This window comes from Babylonia areolata, chromosome 21 (genome assembly GCF_041734735.1).
Source record: "Babylonia areolata isolate BAREFJ2019XMU chromosome 21, ASM4173473v1, whole genome shotgun sequence".
Lineage (NCBI taxonomy): Eukaryota > Metazoa > Mollusca > Gastropoda > Neogastropoda > Buccinidae > Babylonia > Babylonia areolata.
In genome coordinates this window covers 39,647,817-39,664,454 of record NC_134896.1, presented here as the reverse complement: position 1 = coordinate 39,664,454, position 16,638 = coordinate 39,647,817, and the positions used below count along the sequence as shown (strand labels likewise).

The following is a 16,638-nucleotide window of genomic DNA, read 5'->3' as shown; positions in this document are numbered from 1 at the left end:
TTGGTTATGGAAACAAGAACATACCCAGCATGCACACCCCCGAAAACGAAGTATGGCTGCCTACATGGCGGGGTAAAAACGGTCATACACGTAAAAGCCCACTCGTGTACATACGAGTGAACGCAGAAGAAGAAGAAGAAGGCCAACATTTAAAGAAAACACTTTTCGTTCACCTCTCGACTGTTGAACCTTGGTGCAAGGACTACTTCAGCTTTTGTACTTTAGAGAGGTGTGGTTGATTTCACTGAACACAAATGATGCAGTCCCAAGAGGAAGAAGTCCTGGTAAAGAGTGCTGTCCAGTATCCTCACCTGTTGCCTCAATCTTATCTCAGTTAGCAAAGAGCCCTTCACCAAAAGGTGTACTCATCAAGGGGTTTAGCACTTTTTCTTGTGCTTGAAAGAAGCAGGGTTTGTCCGAATGCAGTGACACCTCCTTGAGAAATTGAAACTGGAACTCTTGTGCTTGAATGATTAAATCCGGAATTTAATACAGTCTCTCTTGGTTTTTTTTTTCACTTGAAGCCAGAGTTTACCACTGGGTTTCAAGTTTACCTTTCAAGAACAAATAATTTGGAGCACCATGTCAAGTTTTTAAGCCCTCTTGTTTTGTTTGGACATGTAATCACAAAACGACACGAACTGCTCCACACAGCCCACAGAGCCCAAGGAGGCCACACCCACCCCAGGGCACTGGCCAATCAGAACAGAGCGCTGGCAAAGTCATACAGTGCTCTGCCCTTGCCCGACTCCCCCACCTTCCAAAGGAATGCTCTGACCAGGCTGCGAGGTAGCTCCGTGTTGACGTAGCATGAAGTTCGGGACAAGTGTTGTAGCTTCGTGTTGTAGCATGAAGTTCGGGACAAGTGTCGTAGCACTGTGTTGTAGCATGAATGTGACAGGTGTTGTAGCATGAAGTTCTGGACAAGTGTTGTAGCTGCATGTTGTAGCTTGAAATTCTGGACAAGTGTCATAGCACTGTGTTGTAGCATGAAGGTGACAGGTGTTGTAGCATGAAGTTCTGGACAAATGTCGTTGACAGGTGTTATAGCATGAAGTTGACAGGTATTGTAGCATGAAGTTCTGGACAAATGTCATAGCACTGTGTTGTAGCATGAAGGTGACAGGTGTTGTAGCATGAAGTTCTGGACAAATGTCGTTGACAGGTGTTATAGCATGAAGTTGACAGGTATTGTAGCATGAAGTTCTGGACAAGCGTCAAAGCACAGTGAGCACCTTGTTGTCGTAGCATGAAGTCAGGGACAGCTGTTGTAGCTCTGTGTTGTAGCATGAAGTCAGGGACAGCTGTTGTAGCTATGTGTTGTAGCATGAAGTCAGGGACAGCTGTTGTAGCATGAAGTCGGAGACAGCTGTTGTAGCATGATGTCGAGGAAGGGTGTTGTTGCACTGTGTTGTCTTAGCATGAAGTTGGGGACAATTGTTGTAGCATGAAGTCTGGAACAGCTGTTGCAGGACTACGTCAAGTGAGGAACTGCTGTTGTGGGCACCGTGGTTATGTAGCATGAAGTCGGGGACAGATGTTGTAGTATCGTGTTGTTGTAGCATGACATTGGGGACAGGTGTTGTAGCATGGTGTTGTAGCTTGAAGTCAGGAGCAGCTGTTAAGCACAATGTTGATGTAGTAGCATGAAGTTGGGGATGCTGTTGTAGCATTGTGTTGTAGCATGAAGTCAGGAACTGCTATTGTAGCACCATGCTAATGTTGTAGCATGAAGTCAGAAAGGGGAATGTGGTGGGGGTAGGGGGGGGAAACAAGTTGTTTGCCTGTTAGCCTTTGTGGCCCCTGGCTTTGTAGTTCGGTGTCTCGAGGAATGTTTCTCAGCAATGTCTGTGTGTGTTGTAGAGGAATGGTTCTCAACAATCTCAGTGTGTGTTGTAGAGGAATGGTTCTCAACAATCTCAGTGTGTGTTGTAGAGGAATGGTTCTCAACAATCTCTGTGTGTGTTGTAGAGGAATGGTTCTCAACAATCTCAGCGTGTGTTGTAGAGGAATGGTTCTCAACAATCTCAGTGTGTGCTGTAGAGGAATGGTTCTCAACAATCCCAGTGTGTGTTGTAGAGGAATGGTTCTCAACAATGTCAGTGTGTGCTGTAGAGGAATGGTTCTCAACAATCCCAGTGTGTGTTGTAGAGGAATGGTTCTCAACAATCTCAGTGTGTGTTGTAGAGGAATGGTTCTCAACAATCTCAGTGTGTGTTGTAGAGGAATGGTTCTCAACAATCCCAGTGTGTGTTTTAGAGGAATAGTTCTCAACAATCTTAGTGTGTGTTGTAGAGGAATAGTTCTCAACAATCTCAGTGTGTGTTGTAAAGGAATAGTTCTCAACAATCTCAGTGTGTGTTTTAGAGGAATGGTTCTCAACAATCTCAGTGTGTGTTATGGAGGAATGGTTCTCAACAATCCCAGTGTGTGTTGTGGAGGAATGGTTCTCTTCCCTTATCACCCAGTGTGTGTTCAGAGAGATGGTACTCTTACCACTCGACCCATGATGGTGTGATAAGAGAAATGGCAATGGTTTAGGGAGGGGAAATAAAGCTCTTTGCCTGTCAGCTGTTGTGGAAGCTCCTTTTCTCCTAACCCCCCACAGTTCCTTCTATTTGTATTTGATTTCTTTTTATCACAACAGATTTCTCTGTGTGAAATTCAGGCTGCTCTCCCCAGGAAGAGCGTGTCGCTACAATACAGCGCCATGCATTTTTTCTTTTTTTCTTTTTCCTGCATGTAGTTTTATTTGTTTTTCCTATCAGAGTGGATTTTTCTACAGAATTTTGCCAGGAACAACCTTTTTGTTGCCATGGGTTCTTTTACATGCGCTAAGTGCATGCTGCACACTATTGTTCAGTCACTAATTGTAGGATGTAGGGGAATAGTTCTCTTTACCACTCAGTACCTGAGACAAGGATTGAGTCAAAAATGGGTTTGTTTCTGTTGTGTTGTGGACACTTTCTTCTAACAAGTGTTGCAGTATTGTGACCGTCCATCTCAGAGTGAATCTGAAGACATTGTATTTAGGAGAATGGTTCTCTTCTCTCAAGAATTCTTCTCTCTCTCTCTCTCTCTCTCTCTCTCTCTCTCTTGATGTTTACTGAAGGACGGTTTCTTTCTTGTGTTGTAGACTCTTCTTGTGTGACAGAAGCTTTTGTGCATGAAGCAACATGCCCACCATCCCATAATAGCCGTATTTCAACTCTTTGTTATGGGGGCACAGTATTTCATAGGTGGACAAACTTGACAGGTGATAGGAAGTTTTCACTTAACGGTGTGTGCATGCATGTAAACCCCTGACTGGCTTTGAAAGAGCTGAAGTAAGGAGAAAGGTGTGCCCAGCTGAAGAGATGTCAATCGAATATGTGGGACTGATGAAGGAGATGGAGAGTGGACTTCACTGCAAAAAACAAAACCAAACCCACACACACCAAAGTTTACACCACTAAACTGTCGGGGGGAAAAAATACAGTGAAAACTGGCCATGTTTGCAACAAGGAAAGAAAGGGGGGAAACTTAAGTCTGTGCACTCTCTGCAAGTGAGAAAATTCTCCGTTAGTCATGGTGACTGTGATGATTGTCATCATCATGTTGAATTGAAAAAGGTTGAAATATGTTTTTGTTTGTACAGCTGTTTCGTCTTGACATTTTGTTGATTTGGTTTCTTGTTTTTTTGTTTGTTTTTTGTTGTTGTTTGTTTGCTTTTTTTTACTATAATTATTGCCAGATGAATGCGCAGTTGTATAGACAATGAATTAAAAAATACTAAATTAAAAAAAAACCTTCTTGGAGAAGAATGTAAGTACAGAAAGAGTAATTTGGAATTAAACTGATCGTGTAATTCAAGGAGTTGAGAAAAGGACATGTAAAGATCAAATGAAAAATAATTGATAGAAATATCTTTCTCTCCCTCTCTGTCTTGCGCTCTCTTACTCCCTCTCTCGTACTCTTTCACAAACACACAGACACACACACACCCACACATACACACACACACACACACACACACACACACACACACACACACACACACACACCATGGAAACAACTTAAATCTGTAGTCAGATGAACAACTTGTGCACATACTTTCATTTCTTACTGTTGCATTGGCTCCAGAGGAGTGTGAAAGCCAGGAAAATTATATAAGAAACAAGTGCAAAAAAAACCCCAAAACACATAGCCATTATAGCGTCAATAATGTGTACACAAGTGATATTTTCACACATCATTTTCCCCATATTTTTGATACACGCTTTGGGTTAAAGTTAAGTGTTTATTTTTGACATGCATGCAGTGTATTTTCAGCTTCTTTCTTCTTCTTTTTTTTCAGTCTGTGCGTCATTCTTCAGAATAGCTGGAATAAATACACATTGTTCATGCCTTTTCTTTGTTGTTGTCTCAATGTATCAGAGGTGTTTGTGCCTTTAGTGAGCATGGCTCCTTCATCTTGTCATATTGTGTTGCTGGCATCTGCTGTGTGTGTGTATTGCTATCTGGTGACCATGTACGATTGTCAGTGCTGTTTGTTGTGTTGTTTGCAACTGCTGTGTGTGTATTGTTATCTGGTGATGATATGACTGTCAGTGCTATTTTGTCTTATCCCTGTAACGTTTGTGCTTGGCCGTCTACAGTAGCCACCTCATCATCATTTCTTGAGGTCTTTCTCGCGAGGAAGGTTGCAGAATGGTTAAGACACTCACCTGCTGATACAGTGTCTGTGAGGGTCTGGGTTTGAATCCTGCTCTCACCATTTCTCCCAAGTTTGACTGGAAATCAAACTGAGCATCTAGTCATTCGGATAAGACGATAAACCAAAGGCCCGTGTGCAGCACGCACTTAGTGCACTGAAAAAGAACCAACGACAACAAGAGTGTTGTCCTCTGGCAAAATCATGTAAAAGAAAAAGAAATACACTGTGATAGGTACACAAATATATATGCATGCAATCAAAGCCTGAAAGGTTATGCTGCTGGTCAGGCATCTGCCTAGCAGATGTGGTGTAGTGTATATGGATTTGTCCGAACGCAGTGACGCCTTCCTTGAGAAAGTGAAACTGAAACTGTTGTGATGTGGTGCGTGGTGCAGAGGCTGTGGGATGGGTTAGGGATGGGTCGCACTGCGCAAGGTTCCCCGCCCAGGGCCACTTCATCACACTGCACATCTGTGTACCTGGTAGCCATGCTGAGTATCGTCGCTTCACTTCACGTCTTTGTTGCCTGCTGGTTTGGTCTGGCCAATTCTCATGCGTTTTTGTGCTTTTTAACAGATTTATTATGAATGTATAAATTTTGTTCATGCGTGTGCGCAAAAAAAGCGTCTCATTGAAATGAAAAAATCATGTGTATTTGAAGAAAAACTATTAAAAAAAAAAATCAGAACATACAAAAGCAAAATCAAACAAACTGAAGAAAGAAAAAAAAGATGGAAGTGAAAGACAAGGAAGAGATCATGAGCCAAAGATTATGGATGCATTTCACTGTTGAAAAAAGAAGGAAAGAAAAATGGATAAAATCCACATTTCAAATTTGAAGACTTTTAAAATGAGATGTGCCTACACACACACACACACACACACACACACACACACACATACAAATAGTTTATTCATAACGAAAAAAACAAACCAACAACCAAAGCAACAAAAAGCATGTGACTTGGCCTGAACAATTTTCTTCCTTTCTTGGCATTTCCCTGGTTGGCAAAAGAAGTGGAAGTTCTGTTCTGTGACAGTTGGTAGTTCCCAGTTCGTGCAGGTCATCCTTGGTGATCTGCATGTTGGTTTGATTTTTTGTGATGTTTGGTTCGCTTCCTTGTCGTTTGAAATGCCTTCGTTTCATTTTGATTCTTCTGAGTTGATTGTAAATGTTGTTGTGATTTCCGTGAACGTCTGTTCAAACTGATGGATTGATAGTGTTGATGGCTGTGGTTGCAGCGTTTTTGTCGTTTTGGGTTTTTGTTTGTTTGTTTTTTTCGTTGTTGTTTTGTTTTTTAGTGGGTTTTTTTTCCATGCATTTGATTTGAGCAGCTAAAGTATGCAAGAGGGTTTGGTCCTGGCTTCCTATGTCGAATCCTAGATACAGTGAATTACCAAATATAAATTCACACTCCTACTGTTGTGAAAGGCTATAGGACCTTTTAACGTTAACTTTTTTAACTAAAGTACTTAGCACTGGTAATGTGTGTGGTCTGAGTGGAGGGGATGGGAGAGTCAAGTGAAATATTTTTCGAAAATTTTTTAGTTCTCTCTTTTTTTTTTTTTAGTGCATATACTTGAAATTTTATGCACGCCTGCATGCATGTGAACGCATGCACATGAGCGCTTGCACACACACGCACACACAAACACTCACACACACACACACACACAGAGAAAAGTTTGAACTTGATGAGAAAAAATTTCAGGGCAACTAAAATAGAAAATATTTTTGTTCACAAACAGTTGTTCAGTAAGTTTTCTTCCAGTATTGTTTACATGATTTCAGCGAAAGATTCTGAGATTATCGGAAGCGTTTTGTTTGTCACATGGCAGTGAAAGTATGGATCGTGTGTTCAGTTATGCGGACTTGCAGTCTGCTTTCTGTATTTATTTTTTGTTGATTAGGATCGTACTCTTCTTCTGCTGTGACAACTGTGTTTTGTATTTCAAGTCATGTATTAGTTTAGTTTATCTTCAGTCTGCAAAAACTTCAGTTTGCAAGGACTGCCCAGTGTGCACCCACCGTTGAGTTTAAGTCAGCTGTTTTATTGCTGTAAACTAAGCAGCTGTTGACTCTGTAGTCATCTCTGTTTCTCGTCAAAACTCTTTTTTTTTCTTTTCTGTACTGTCTCCAAGTTTTGTGTGTGTGTGTGTGTCTGTGTGTGTGCCGCCTCCCTCCCTCTCCATACTTTCTCTGAAAAGATATGAATGACCAATTTTCCTACACGTTTATATACATTTATACATATTCACACACCCACCCTCCCCCACTTTTGTTAATGTAAAAAAATATTATATGTAAGTTTTCTCAAAATAACATCCAAAATAAGACATGTTAATGTGATTTCTTATCCTTTGATAACGCCTTTTAATTGAATAAATCAAGAGTAGAGAAAAAAAAAGAAAAAGAGAAATTGAACAGAAAAAAAGAAAAAGGGGGATTAGTTGGGGGAAAAACACACACAATATCTGACCTGTAACCTGCATCTTACCTGTATGTCGCCTCACCTGACCTGTGTGCACCTGCTGACTGCCGGACAGGATCCAAGTCAACAGAGAACCTGAACAAGGACCCCGGGGTGGAGGACGACCTGGACGGAGGGTTTCGAACCCTGTCCCCCACGCCCCTGGTCCCCCGTGGGGAGAGGCCACGGGGCCGCATGTCTCCCGGCAGTGAGATGCTGACGTTGGAGCAGTTCCTGAAGGAGGCCAACAAGGAGGCTGAGGTCAGCCCCTCCCCCAAGGACTCTGTGAGTATGGCTTCACCTGTGATCGGTGTTAGGGGGTGTGTGGGCTGGGGGGATTTTTTTGTGTGTGTTTCTTTTTCTCTCTTCATTTGGAGGAACGTGGCAGAATGGTGGAGATGCTCTTCTGCCAGTGTATAGAGTCCGTGAGGTTGTGGGTCCGAATCCCACTCCCGCCATGTGTTTCTTTTTCTCTCATCAGTTCGAAGAAGGTGGCTGAATGGTTAGGACGCTCAGCTGCCTGTCTAAAATAGAGACTCCATGAGGGTGTGGGTTCGAATCCGGCTCTCGCCCTCTCTTCCAAGTTTGACTGGAACATCAAACTGAGCGTGCAGTCTTTTGGATGAGACAATAAATCGAAGTCCCTTGTGCAGCAAGCACTTGGCATTCTGAAAAAGAACAAGAGTGTTGTCCTCTGGCTAAATTCTGTGAGAGAAACCCGCACAGATAGGTACACAAATATATAAGCATGCACTCAAGGCCTGACAAGACATGTGGTGAACATTGGTATGTCTGTTGATGTGTCGAGGACTAGTTCTATGAAGGGTCACTGGGTCGCTGCACAGAAGAACTGTTCACCATATTCACTCACTCAATCACAGAAGCAGTGACAGTTTCCACTAAGGAACCTGTTCGCAGTTAACAAAGGGAGTTAACACTGGTTAGTTGTGTTCAAACATATGGACACCAGTCCTGAATGTGACATTATAAGCAGCTGGAGAGAAAGTGATTTCATTTTTTAATGAAAGAAATTTGAAAAAAAAAAGGGGTATTGTATACTTCTTGACATTAATTATGTAAAATTTGACTTATTTTCATACTATCAGTGCATGCAGATCCCATATTTTTTTTTTATTGGATCATTAATCTGTCACTTGTCTTAGTTGATAATGAAAACATCAAAATAGATACAGACATATAGTGAGAAACTACTGATCCATTTCCTGAAGGAAAATATCATCTGGTTGGTTTTCTCCTGTGGGGATGCCTGTTGCTCTTTCACTCTTTCGGCTTCCTGGGTAGGCAGCCTGTTGAGCAAGTGTCACCATGTTTGTGAAGCGCTTTGAGTTTGGTCCTGATCAAAGGTAGGTGCTGTATAAGTATCAGTGATAATAATGATGATGAAAAATGATAACAGATAATATCCCCATCTTTTTTCAATGATGATGATGATAATGATGATAAAAGCAAGTGTCACCATGTTTGTGAAGCGCTTTGAGTTTGGTCCTGATCAAAGGTAGGTGCTGTATAAGTATCAGTGATAATAATGATGATGAAAATGATAACAGATAATATCCCCGTCTTTTATCAAAAATGATGATGAATGATAAATATCCTCACCTTTTAACAAAGGTGATGGTGATGATGATAATAAATAATATCCCCACCTTTTATCAGTGATGATGATAATGATCAAAGATAATACACCTACCTTTTATTAATGATGATGATGATAATGATAAAAGATAATATCCGCACCTTTTATCAATGATAATGATGAAGATGATGATGATAATGATAAAAGATAATACCCCCACCTTTTATCAGTGATGATGATGATAATGATAAAAGATAATATCCCCACCTTTTATCAATGATGATAAAAGACAATATCCCCACCTTTTATCAGTGATGATGATAATGACGATGATGACAATGATAAAAGATAATACCCCCACCTTTTTATCAATAATGATAAAAGACAATATCCCCACCTTTTGTCAATGATGATGATAATGATAAAAGATAATACCCCCACCTTTTATCAGTGATGATGATAATGATGATGATGATAGCGATAAAAGACAATATCCCCACTGTCTGAAAATCCTCTTTTCTGTCTCTGTCTTTGTTTCTGGCCTTGTCTTTCTGTCATCCCTTTCCTATTTTTGTCGTGCTGTCCATTCACCAATATTCATTTCTTCAAAACCTCAATATTATTTTTTGTCATTCTTTGGTCCAGATAATTAGGCACTTTCACTGTGTTTAAAAAAAAAACCCAACTTTAATTAACCCCTAGGCTGCCTGCATGACGAGATAACTCGTCATGGCAAGCATGTATGCTTCGCTGCCTGCATGACGAGATAACTCGTCATCGAAATATTCTGACTTTTCCCTGGTTTGCATTCACTTCATTGGCAAAAATAGTGGTAGCTTTAGCCTGGGGAATCTCTCTAGATTCTATTCATAGCTAGAAACCCCATCTACGTCATGAAGCAGTCCTTTATTTGAACGTTTTGGTTGGGTCACTGTCCAAGTGTTTGCCTGACTTCTCTCCTCGCTCGCTCAACAAAATGTCAGACTGACGCCGTGCTCAAGACATGCGATCGTGACGAACTAAATCAACCAAGATTTCTTTCTTTAGCTGATGCTCAGAAGGAATTGAAGCGTAAATTCGAAGAAGATAGTGATGAACATTTATAGGACGATCTGATAGAAAATAAAGGGAGTAATCAAGAGAGTGGCCAAGATGCGACTGTCAGTGAGTGATGCCAGCTGTACAGATGTTAGCAGACGACAGATGACCGAATTAGCAGCAGAGCAATATTCTTGGCACGCAGCCAACGCGGTCTGATGAGAACTGAATCAAGTGACCGTGTGAGAGGGGTGAGGAGGAAGGGGGTGCAGACTGAGGGGGCGTGGCCTCACATCCATCGTATCACTTGGAGAAGTCACAATGTATTGTGTATCTATCTCTTAAAAATAGATATATATATATATTGTGGTTGTTCTAGTATGATTTTAAGTTTGCAGATATCCATTTGTCCAGAAAATATGATGTTTTTGTGCAAATTACCTGACTAATGTTTGTAATGAACAAGTTGAAAATGTGACAAAAAACAAAACACTGATTTCAAAACAACAGCATGTCACTAAAAATATATAAAATGGGAAAACAGCATGTGTTTTGTATTCTTTATTCATTTACCTTTCAGAAAATATATACTTTTATGGGTCTTTCTCCAATAACAAAGAGCACAGAATTTTTTGAAAATTTATACCCGTTTTTTGTGAAAAAACCCTGGCAAATAGATTTCACTTAAATCTTATTTTCCTGGCAGCGAAAGGGTTAAAGTTGTTGGTTTTTTTTTACACCTTGGATGTTTGAGTGTGCCAGATATTGTATAAGATTTTGTGCATTGTTCATGATTATATCCCATGCTACGGGATTGATATTAGACAATGTTAGACAATGATTTTAGTCCTGATATGACCCTGTGTGGTCGGTCGGCTGGCCCAATGAGCACCAACAATGCTAAGAACCGTCTGGTTGTTATGGTCTGCACAGCGCCGGTTGTCGGGCCGACGACGCAGCCAGGACGACACAGAGTCGCGGAGCAGTGAGAACTCAGACCACAGCGGTCAGCGTGCCGCCATCCAGCGCCTGCAGGCTGTAGCTGCCGCTCATCACCAACAGCAACAGCAACAACAACAACAACAGCTGCAGTCAGACCTCCGCCGGATCTCCAGTCCCGTGCCTGAGCCCTTCTCCCAGGATGCGTCCCGCGGGGGTCACGACACGTCCCGTGGGGGTCACGACACGTCGCGCGGGGTCATAGGTGTGGGCAGCCAGGACCCCAACCTGTCCCGAGTGTCGCGCACATCCGGTGGCAGTTCCGCAACGACCTCTGACCTCTCACCTCCGGGGGCAGTGGGGCGAGTGGACATGCTGACCTCCACGCCCAAAGCTGATCCCTCGCTGTACAGGATGAGAGGGGTGGAGGAGCGAGGGGGGTCATTGTCATCATCGTTGGGTCACCGGGGTCAGGGGTTGGAGGGCGAGTACCAGGACGACCAGCACAAGTACGCCGTTCCTCATCAGCACAGCAGGTGTGTCACTGTCCACAGGAATGATTTTTGTCCTCTGTATCGTACACATTTGCTCATATCGATTCATGTTTTGGGGGGAAATCACAATTTTTTTTTTGTCTTGGTTGTATTTCTTGATGGTACTTGATTTCCTTTCTTGTTTTAGACTTACAGATGATAAAAACACGGTTTGTTCTGTGTGTAATATTTGCACATTATTTGATTTCATGATAATTTTATGATAATTTTTTTTAGGGGTGGGTGGGGAGGGGTGTTGTTTGTTTAATTTTTTTACTTTTTTGTTGTTTTTTAAACATTGTTTGTTGCCTTGTGCAGGATGGAGAACCGTCTACCCTCGGGGCAGGAGGCGCCCCATCATGCCCCCGGCTCTCAGCACAACGCCATCAAGCTGAGCGGACCCGAACCCCTGCGCTCCCCTCCCCCTCTGCCCCACTCGGGCCTGAGGTCCCTGAACAGCCGGGAGCTGCCGCCGACTCCGTCCAGCCGGGAGGTGAGGCGAGAGTCACTGCCCCCCATGGAGCGACTGGATCGTCTGACCCAGGGCCCGGGGTTCGAGCAGGGGGCGGGGCGACCCGTGGACCCAGAACGGCGCCGCTCGGCCATTGGAGAGCAGCAGCAGCAGCGGGAGCAGAGGCGGCCCATGCCTCGTTCTCGCTCCGTGGGTCCTCACGGGTACCACCACCCGGCGGACAGCGGGGGGCAGGGAGGAGGAGGGGGAAACATGGGGGCGGGGAGGCCGGGAGAGAGAGAGCCAGAGTCCAGAGAGGATCGTGTGCACGCCAACAGAGACAACAGGGACCACTTTGGGGCGGAGAGCTCGCCCGTCAGGCGACCACCCCCGTCTTCGCAGGGGCCACCTCGCCCCTACCAGCGTCCTGCCAGTGTTCTGGGCCACCCCACCTCATCCTCCCCCCGCCAGCCCCCCCAGTTCCATCACCAGGACAGCAGCAACTCCAATGCTGCCCCCCTCAGGCACCTGGGTGGCGCCGCGGAGATGCAGCGGATGCGTGCGGAGCCGATGGTGGGTAGTGCCAACGGCCCTGTCCCCAGGAAGGAGGGGGAGGAGTATGGACCGAGGAGACAGTCCGGATCCAGGAGAGAGGGGGACGAATACGGTCAGCCTGGCTTCGGGGAGCGGCCCAAGTCAGTGCCTCCCCACCTGTTCAACAAAGTGGACGGCAGCAGTGCCGGGGAGCGTGAGGGCGGTGCTGTGAACAGCGCCAACAACAACAGTCACCCCGTGGCCCCGCCCAGACATGGCTCCCATCGCTTGTCGTTGGAGGGACAGCGAGCAGGTGACAGGGACGCCTCCTCCTCCTCCCGCACATCAGCGGACATGTCGGTCAGTGCCCGCGTGTCGCACCTCAACACCGCAGCAGCAGCAGCCTCCTCCCCCCAGGGACGGTCGTCAGGGAGTGGACACAGCTCCACCTCCTCCCTCCCCAGCAGGTACTCCGGCCCCGGCACACCTGTGGGGCCTGCTGTCATGAACCATCACCCTCCCTCAGGGCGACCACCACCACCCTCACAACAACAACACTCGTACACTTCCCCCGGCCCCCAGGGCTCTGGCTCTGGTTTCCAGGGAGGAGGACATGGGGGGTTTGTGAGTGGGGGAGGGGGTCGACAGGACTCAGGGCCTGCAGGGGGCAGCGGCTACGGCAGGAGCACCACCCCTGGCCCCAGGCACGGACCCGACCCTTATGGGCGTGACGGCCCTGAGTCGGGCAGTCCGTACGCCAACCCTCAGCGCCCACAGACAGCCATGGGACGACCCACCTACCACGGCGCTTCCGCCGGGCCCCAGCAGAGACCCAGCCCGGGTTCCAACCCCCCGGGACCCCAACACCCTTACCGGCCCCCCTCGTCTCAGGACGGGAATCATGGCGACTACAACCACCGTCCAGTCATGGAGCAGCGTCCCCATGGCAACAACCCCACCCCCATGGCCCGCATCCCGCCCCAGACCAAAACGATGAACCCCCCTCCTCCCGGGAGAGGGGACCCTTCCGCCACTCAGAGGACAGCGGTGGGTGATGATCCATCTGCCCATGACCGGCCCAAAAAGAACGCTGTGTGGTACGAGTATGGTTGTGTGTAGTGTTTAACCTGTGTCCCTTCCCATCTCTGTGCTAAGGGGGCTGAGCTGGGGGGGGGGGGGGGGGGGGGGGCGGTACCTAACGAGGCAGCGTCTGGTCAGTCATTGTCCCTGGTGTCACAAGTGTGTCCTCACTGACAGCATGCCACCCTACCCTGCTCTCTTCTCCACCTTTCTCACTGTCTTTAACTATGGTTTTTTGAACCCGAACTAAGTGCCTTTTGATTTGCAATTCCCCTCCTTTCCTGATTACTGTCATCACATTGCACTAAGATGGACATTTCAGGTTTTACTGAAGACAAGTTTTGTTTATCTTGAATACATTGTCGTATAATTTTAACGGTCAGTTATTTGTTAATGTTGAAATATGTATAGATTTGTGTTTCATTGTAAAAGTAGCCAGTGTGTCTCAGACCATAACACTGCTTATAAGTAAACGTGTACATGCATATTTACAGACACGTATATACGGAAGCACATGGGTGTAGACATATGCATATGAACAGCACATGCATGCATGCACATATGGATGTTATAATGCGCACGTAGGTACATACTCATATATATATATAAGGATGCATGCATGTAAATGCGCATTCACAGGGAATGAAGACTTCATACAAAAATACATGGCATGCACACACACACACACACACACACACACACACACACATGCTGGTATCATGCGCATCCATGCACATGTAACCACGACTGAAGGCAAACAATGTCTTCAGTATTCAGTCTTCATTGTTACTGAAAATGAGATGGTGTACAAAATCAGCCTCATATAATTTATATAATCCTCTGCCACCGTTTCCACCCCCGTGTTTAGTAACTTTTTCTGGTGACACAAACTTTGCGTGTCAGTGGAAAGGAAGCCGTGTGCTGCTCAGTATTGTAGCACACAGAGAGACACCAGGGTTTCATGGCTGTAACTATCATTCTCAGTTTCTTGCCCACCATTTGATTGTTCTGATTTTGCTAACTTATTGGGCAGGTTTGATTCAACAATGAACACAATCCTTCATTTAGAGGGGTTTGGTGGGGGGGGGGGGGGGTTTCTCTCCTTTTTTAATTTTTTATTTTCACATTCCATTTGGCTGTGAGGGTATCATGTGAATGTGTGGTTTCTGTCTTGTACACAGTGTGTGTGGTCTCTTAAAACAGAAAATAGGCTGTCTCGAAAAATTTATGTCTGTATTACATTTAAAATTCTTTTAATAAAAAGGTTTATTTCTTGCATCTTTTCTCACAAAACTATTTGAGCTCTTAACTTATACACATTACCACTGTTTAAGATGATTTTGATAGTTACGATACTTGAATGAAATCAAAGACAGAAAGAGCATGTAAATAAAATCAAGTTGTTTGAGTTTACCATCAAGTTGGGAATGTTGCCGCTTTATTTGGATAGAGAACTTGCTGAATTAGAGGGTGCAAGACAAACATGTTGACAAAGGAAAAGATCATGTCCATTATCTTTGAATTTAAACTGGTGCTCAGTTCCTTCGTGGATTAATGTAAAGGTTACCCTTCAGGACTTTGAAAATGCCTGCTGAACAGTTGACTCATCTATGATTCTCGTTCTGCTGTATTTCAGTCACAAGCTGATGCCTGCAATATCTCTTAAATAAAATCTTTAACCACATGCTAGCTGTTTGTTTTGGTTTGCTTTCTCCGGCATGTGAAATATTGGTGATAATTTGTTTGTTTCCATGGCAAACAAGAAACAAGTTGAGTAACTTACTTAGTGAGCAAAAGAGAAGTTACTGGCCTTGTTTCTTGTTTGAGCATTGAGCACTCCTGACCTGGCTAGGATTTCATGTAATACAATAACTTTACACTTGCAGATTAGCTGTCTGCTCATAAGCTAACGTAACAGTCTTGCAATAATTGAAAATAGTTTAAACCATCATGAGTCGCTTTCAGTCCTCCAGCTTTGCCATGGAACCCCGTTCTGCTCAGCTCTCTATTTGTCCCATATCAATACACGTATACCAGGATGCTTAGTGTCTTTTTAACGCGTCTGCAACTAAACCACATAAATTTTCTGTGACAATTCTTCCCTCTGATTGATGATTGAGGCGCTTTCAAAGCTGTGTTCTGCTGGCCATTGAACAGGTCTTTTTCAACAGGTGGTAATGTGTGTATGAGAGGATGTGTGTGTGTGTGTGTGTTAATAATGGTATTAGTGAGTATGTGTCTCTGTGTGTGTGTTTGTGACACAAGGAACAAAAATAACTCTTTCACAGGTCTCTCACTGACGTCTGATAGGCAGAGAACTCCCTGTTCAAAAGAACTGTGTGAGCATGCATAATTATATGGTTCTTTGTGTTTGATGTGATGTGTGTAGTGTGATGTGGTGTGTGTGTAGTGCGGTTTGATGTGTGTAGTGTGGTGTGTGTGTGTGTGTGGTGTGTGGACAAAAAGAAAATGCACTTGAGTGAAGTTTTTTTTGTTTTTTTTTACAAACACATGTAAACAGTAACATTGTGAAACCAGTGCACCTTTTACTTAGGCATGATACCTGCACACACCTGGTGCATTTTGCTGAAGACATTTAACAACAAGATCATTAGATTTTGTTGATCTTAAACTTCAGTTGAGCGGAACAAACGCACACACACACAAACACTTGCAAACACATGCACATAAACACAAACACCTACAGCCAACACGCGCACATAAACACAAACACACACATATGTATATATATGTAGGTGTTTTTTTTTGTTTTGTTTTGTTTTTTTAATGATATTCTTAGCAGTCTCCTTGTAGATGTGATGTTCATGCTCATACTTATTAACTGTGAGCCATACACATTCTGGCTGCGACTTTAGCTTGTCATGCACTGAAAAGTATCTTGATTATCTTGATGCACTTAAGACCCACCTTTTTTTTCTTTTTTAACTCCATCCAAACTAATGCAGAATGGCCAAGTTAGACCTCTGGCCAAAGTAAGAAGTAGATGTTGACGTTATTTTTATGCATAACATAAGCACCGCCGTGCAGTATGCAAAACAACAGACATACTATACCTGTCATATAGTGCAAGATCAGTGCATGTAGTGTGTCAAATGTGTGAACTCACAGTACAGTGTTGTGGCTTGCATGTGTGTGTGATGTGAATGTCATCATTTGTCTGTGTGGATTGGGTAACACATAATGTTCTGTGATAAGATGTTGTGTGAAATGGTCATGCATGGCAGTGTGTGAGCTGACTGTGGATAGACTTGCATAGCTAGATCAGAAACCCCTAGATT

At 44.1% G+C, this 16,638-nt stretch overlaps 1 protein-coding gene across 1 annotated transcript in view; it reads left to right on the top strand.

Moving 5' to 3' along the window:
• Positions 1–16,638, top strand: part of LOC143296482 (uncharacterized) — a 166,934-nt gene that overhangs the window by 144,109 nt on the left and 6,187 nt on the right. The window contains exons 28-30 of the mRNA XM_076608443.1: positions 7,244–7,452; positions 10,736–11,277; positions 11,593–13,356. Of these exons, the coding sequence (XP_076464558.1) occupies positions 7,244–7,452; positions 10,736–11,277; positions 11,593–13,356 (2,515 nt within the window). The remainder of the gene's footprint in view (positions 1–7,243; positions 7,453–10,735; positions 11,278–11,592; positions 13,357–16,638) is intronic.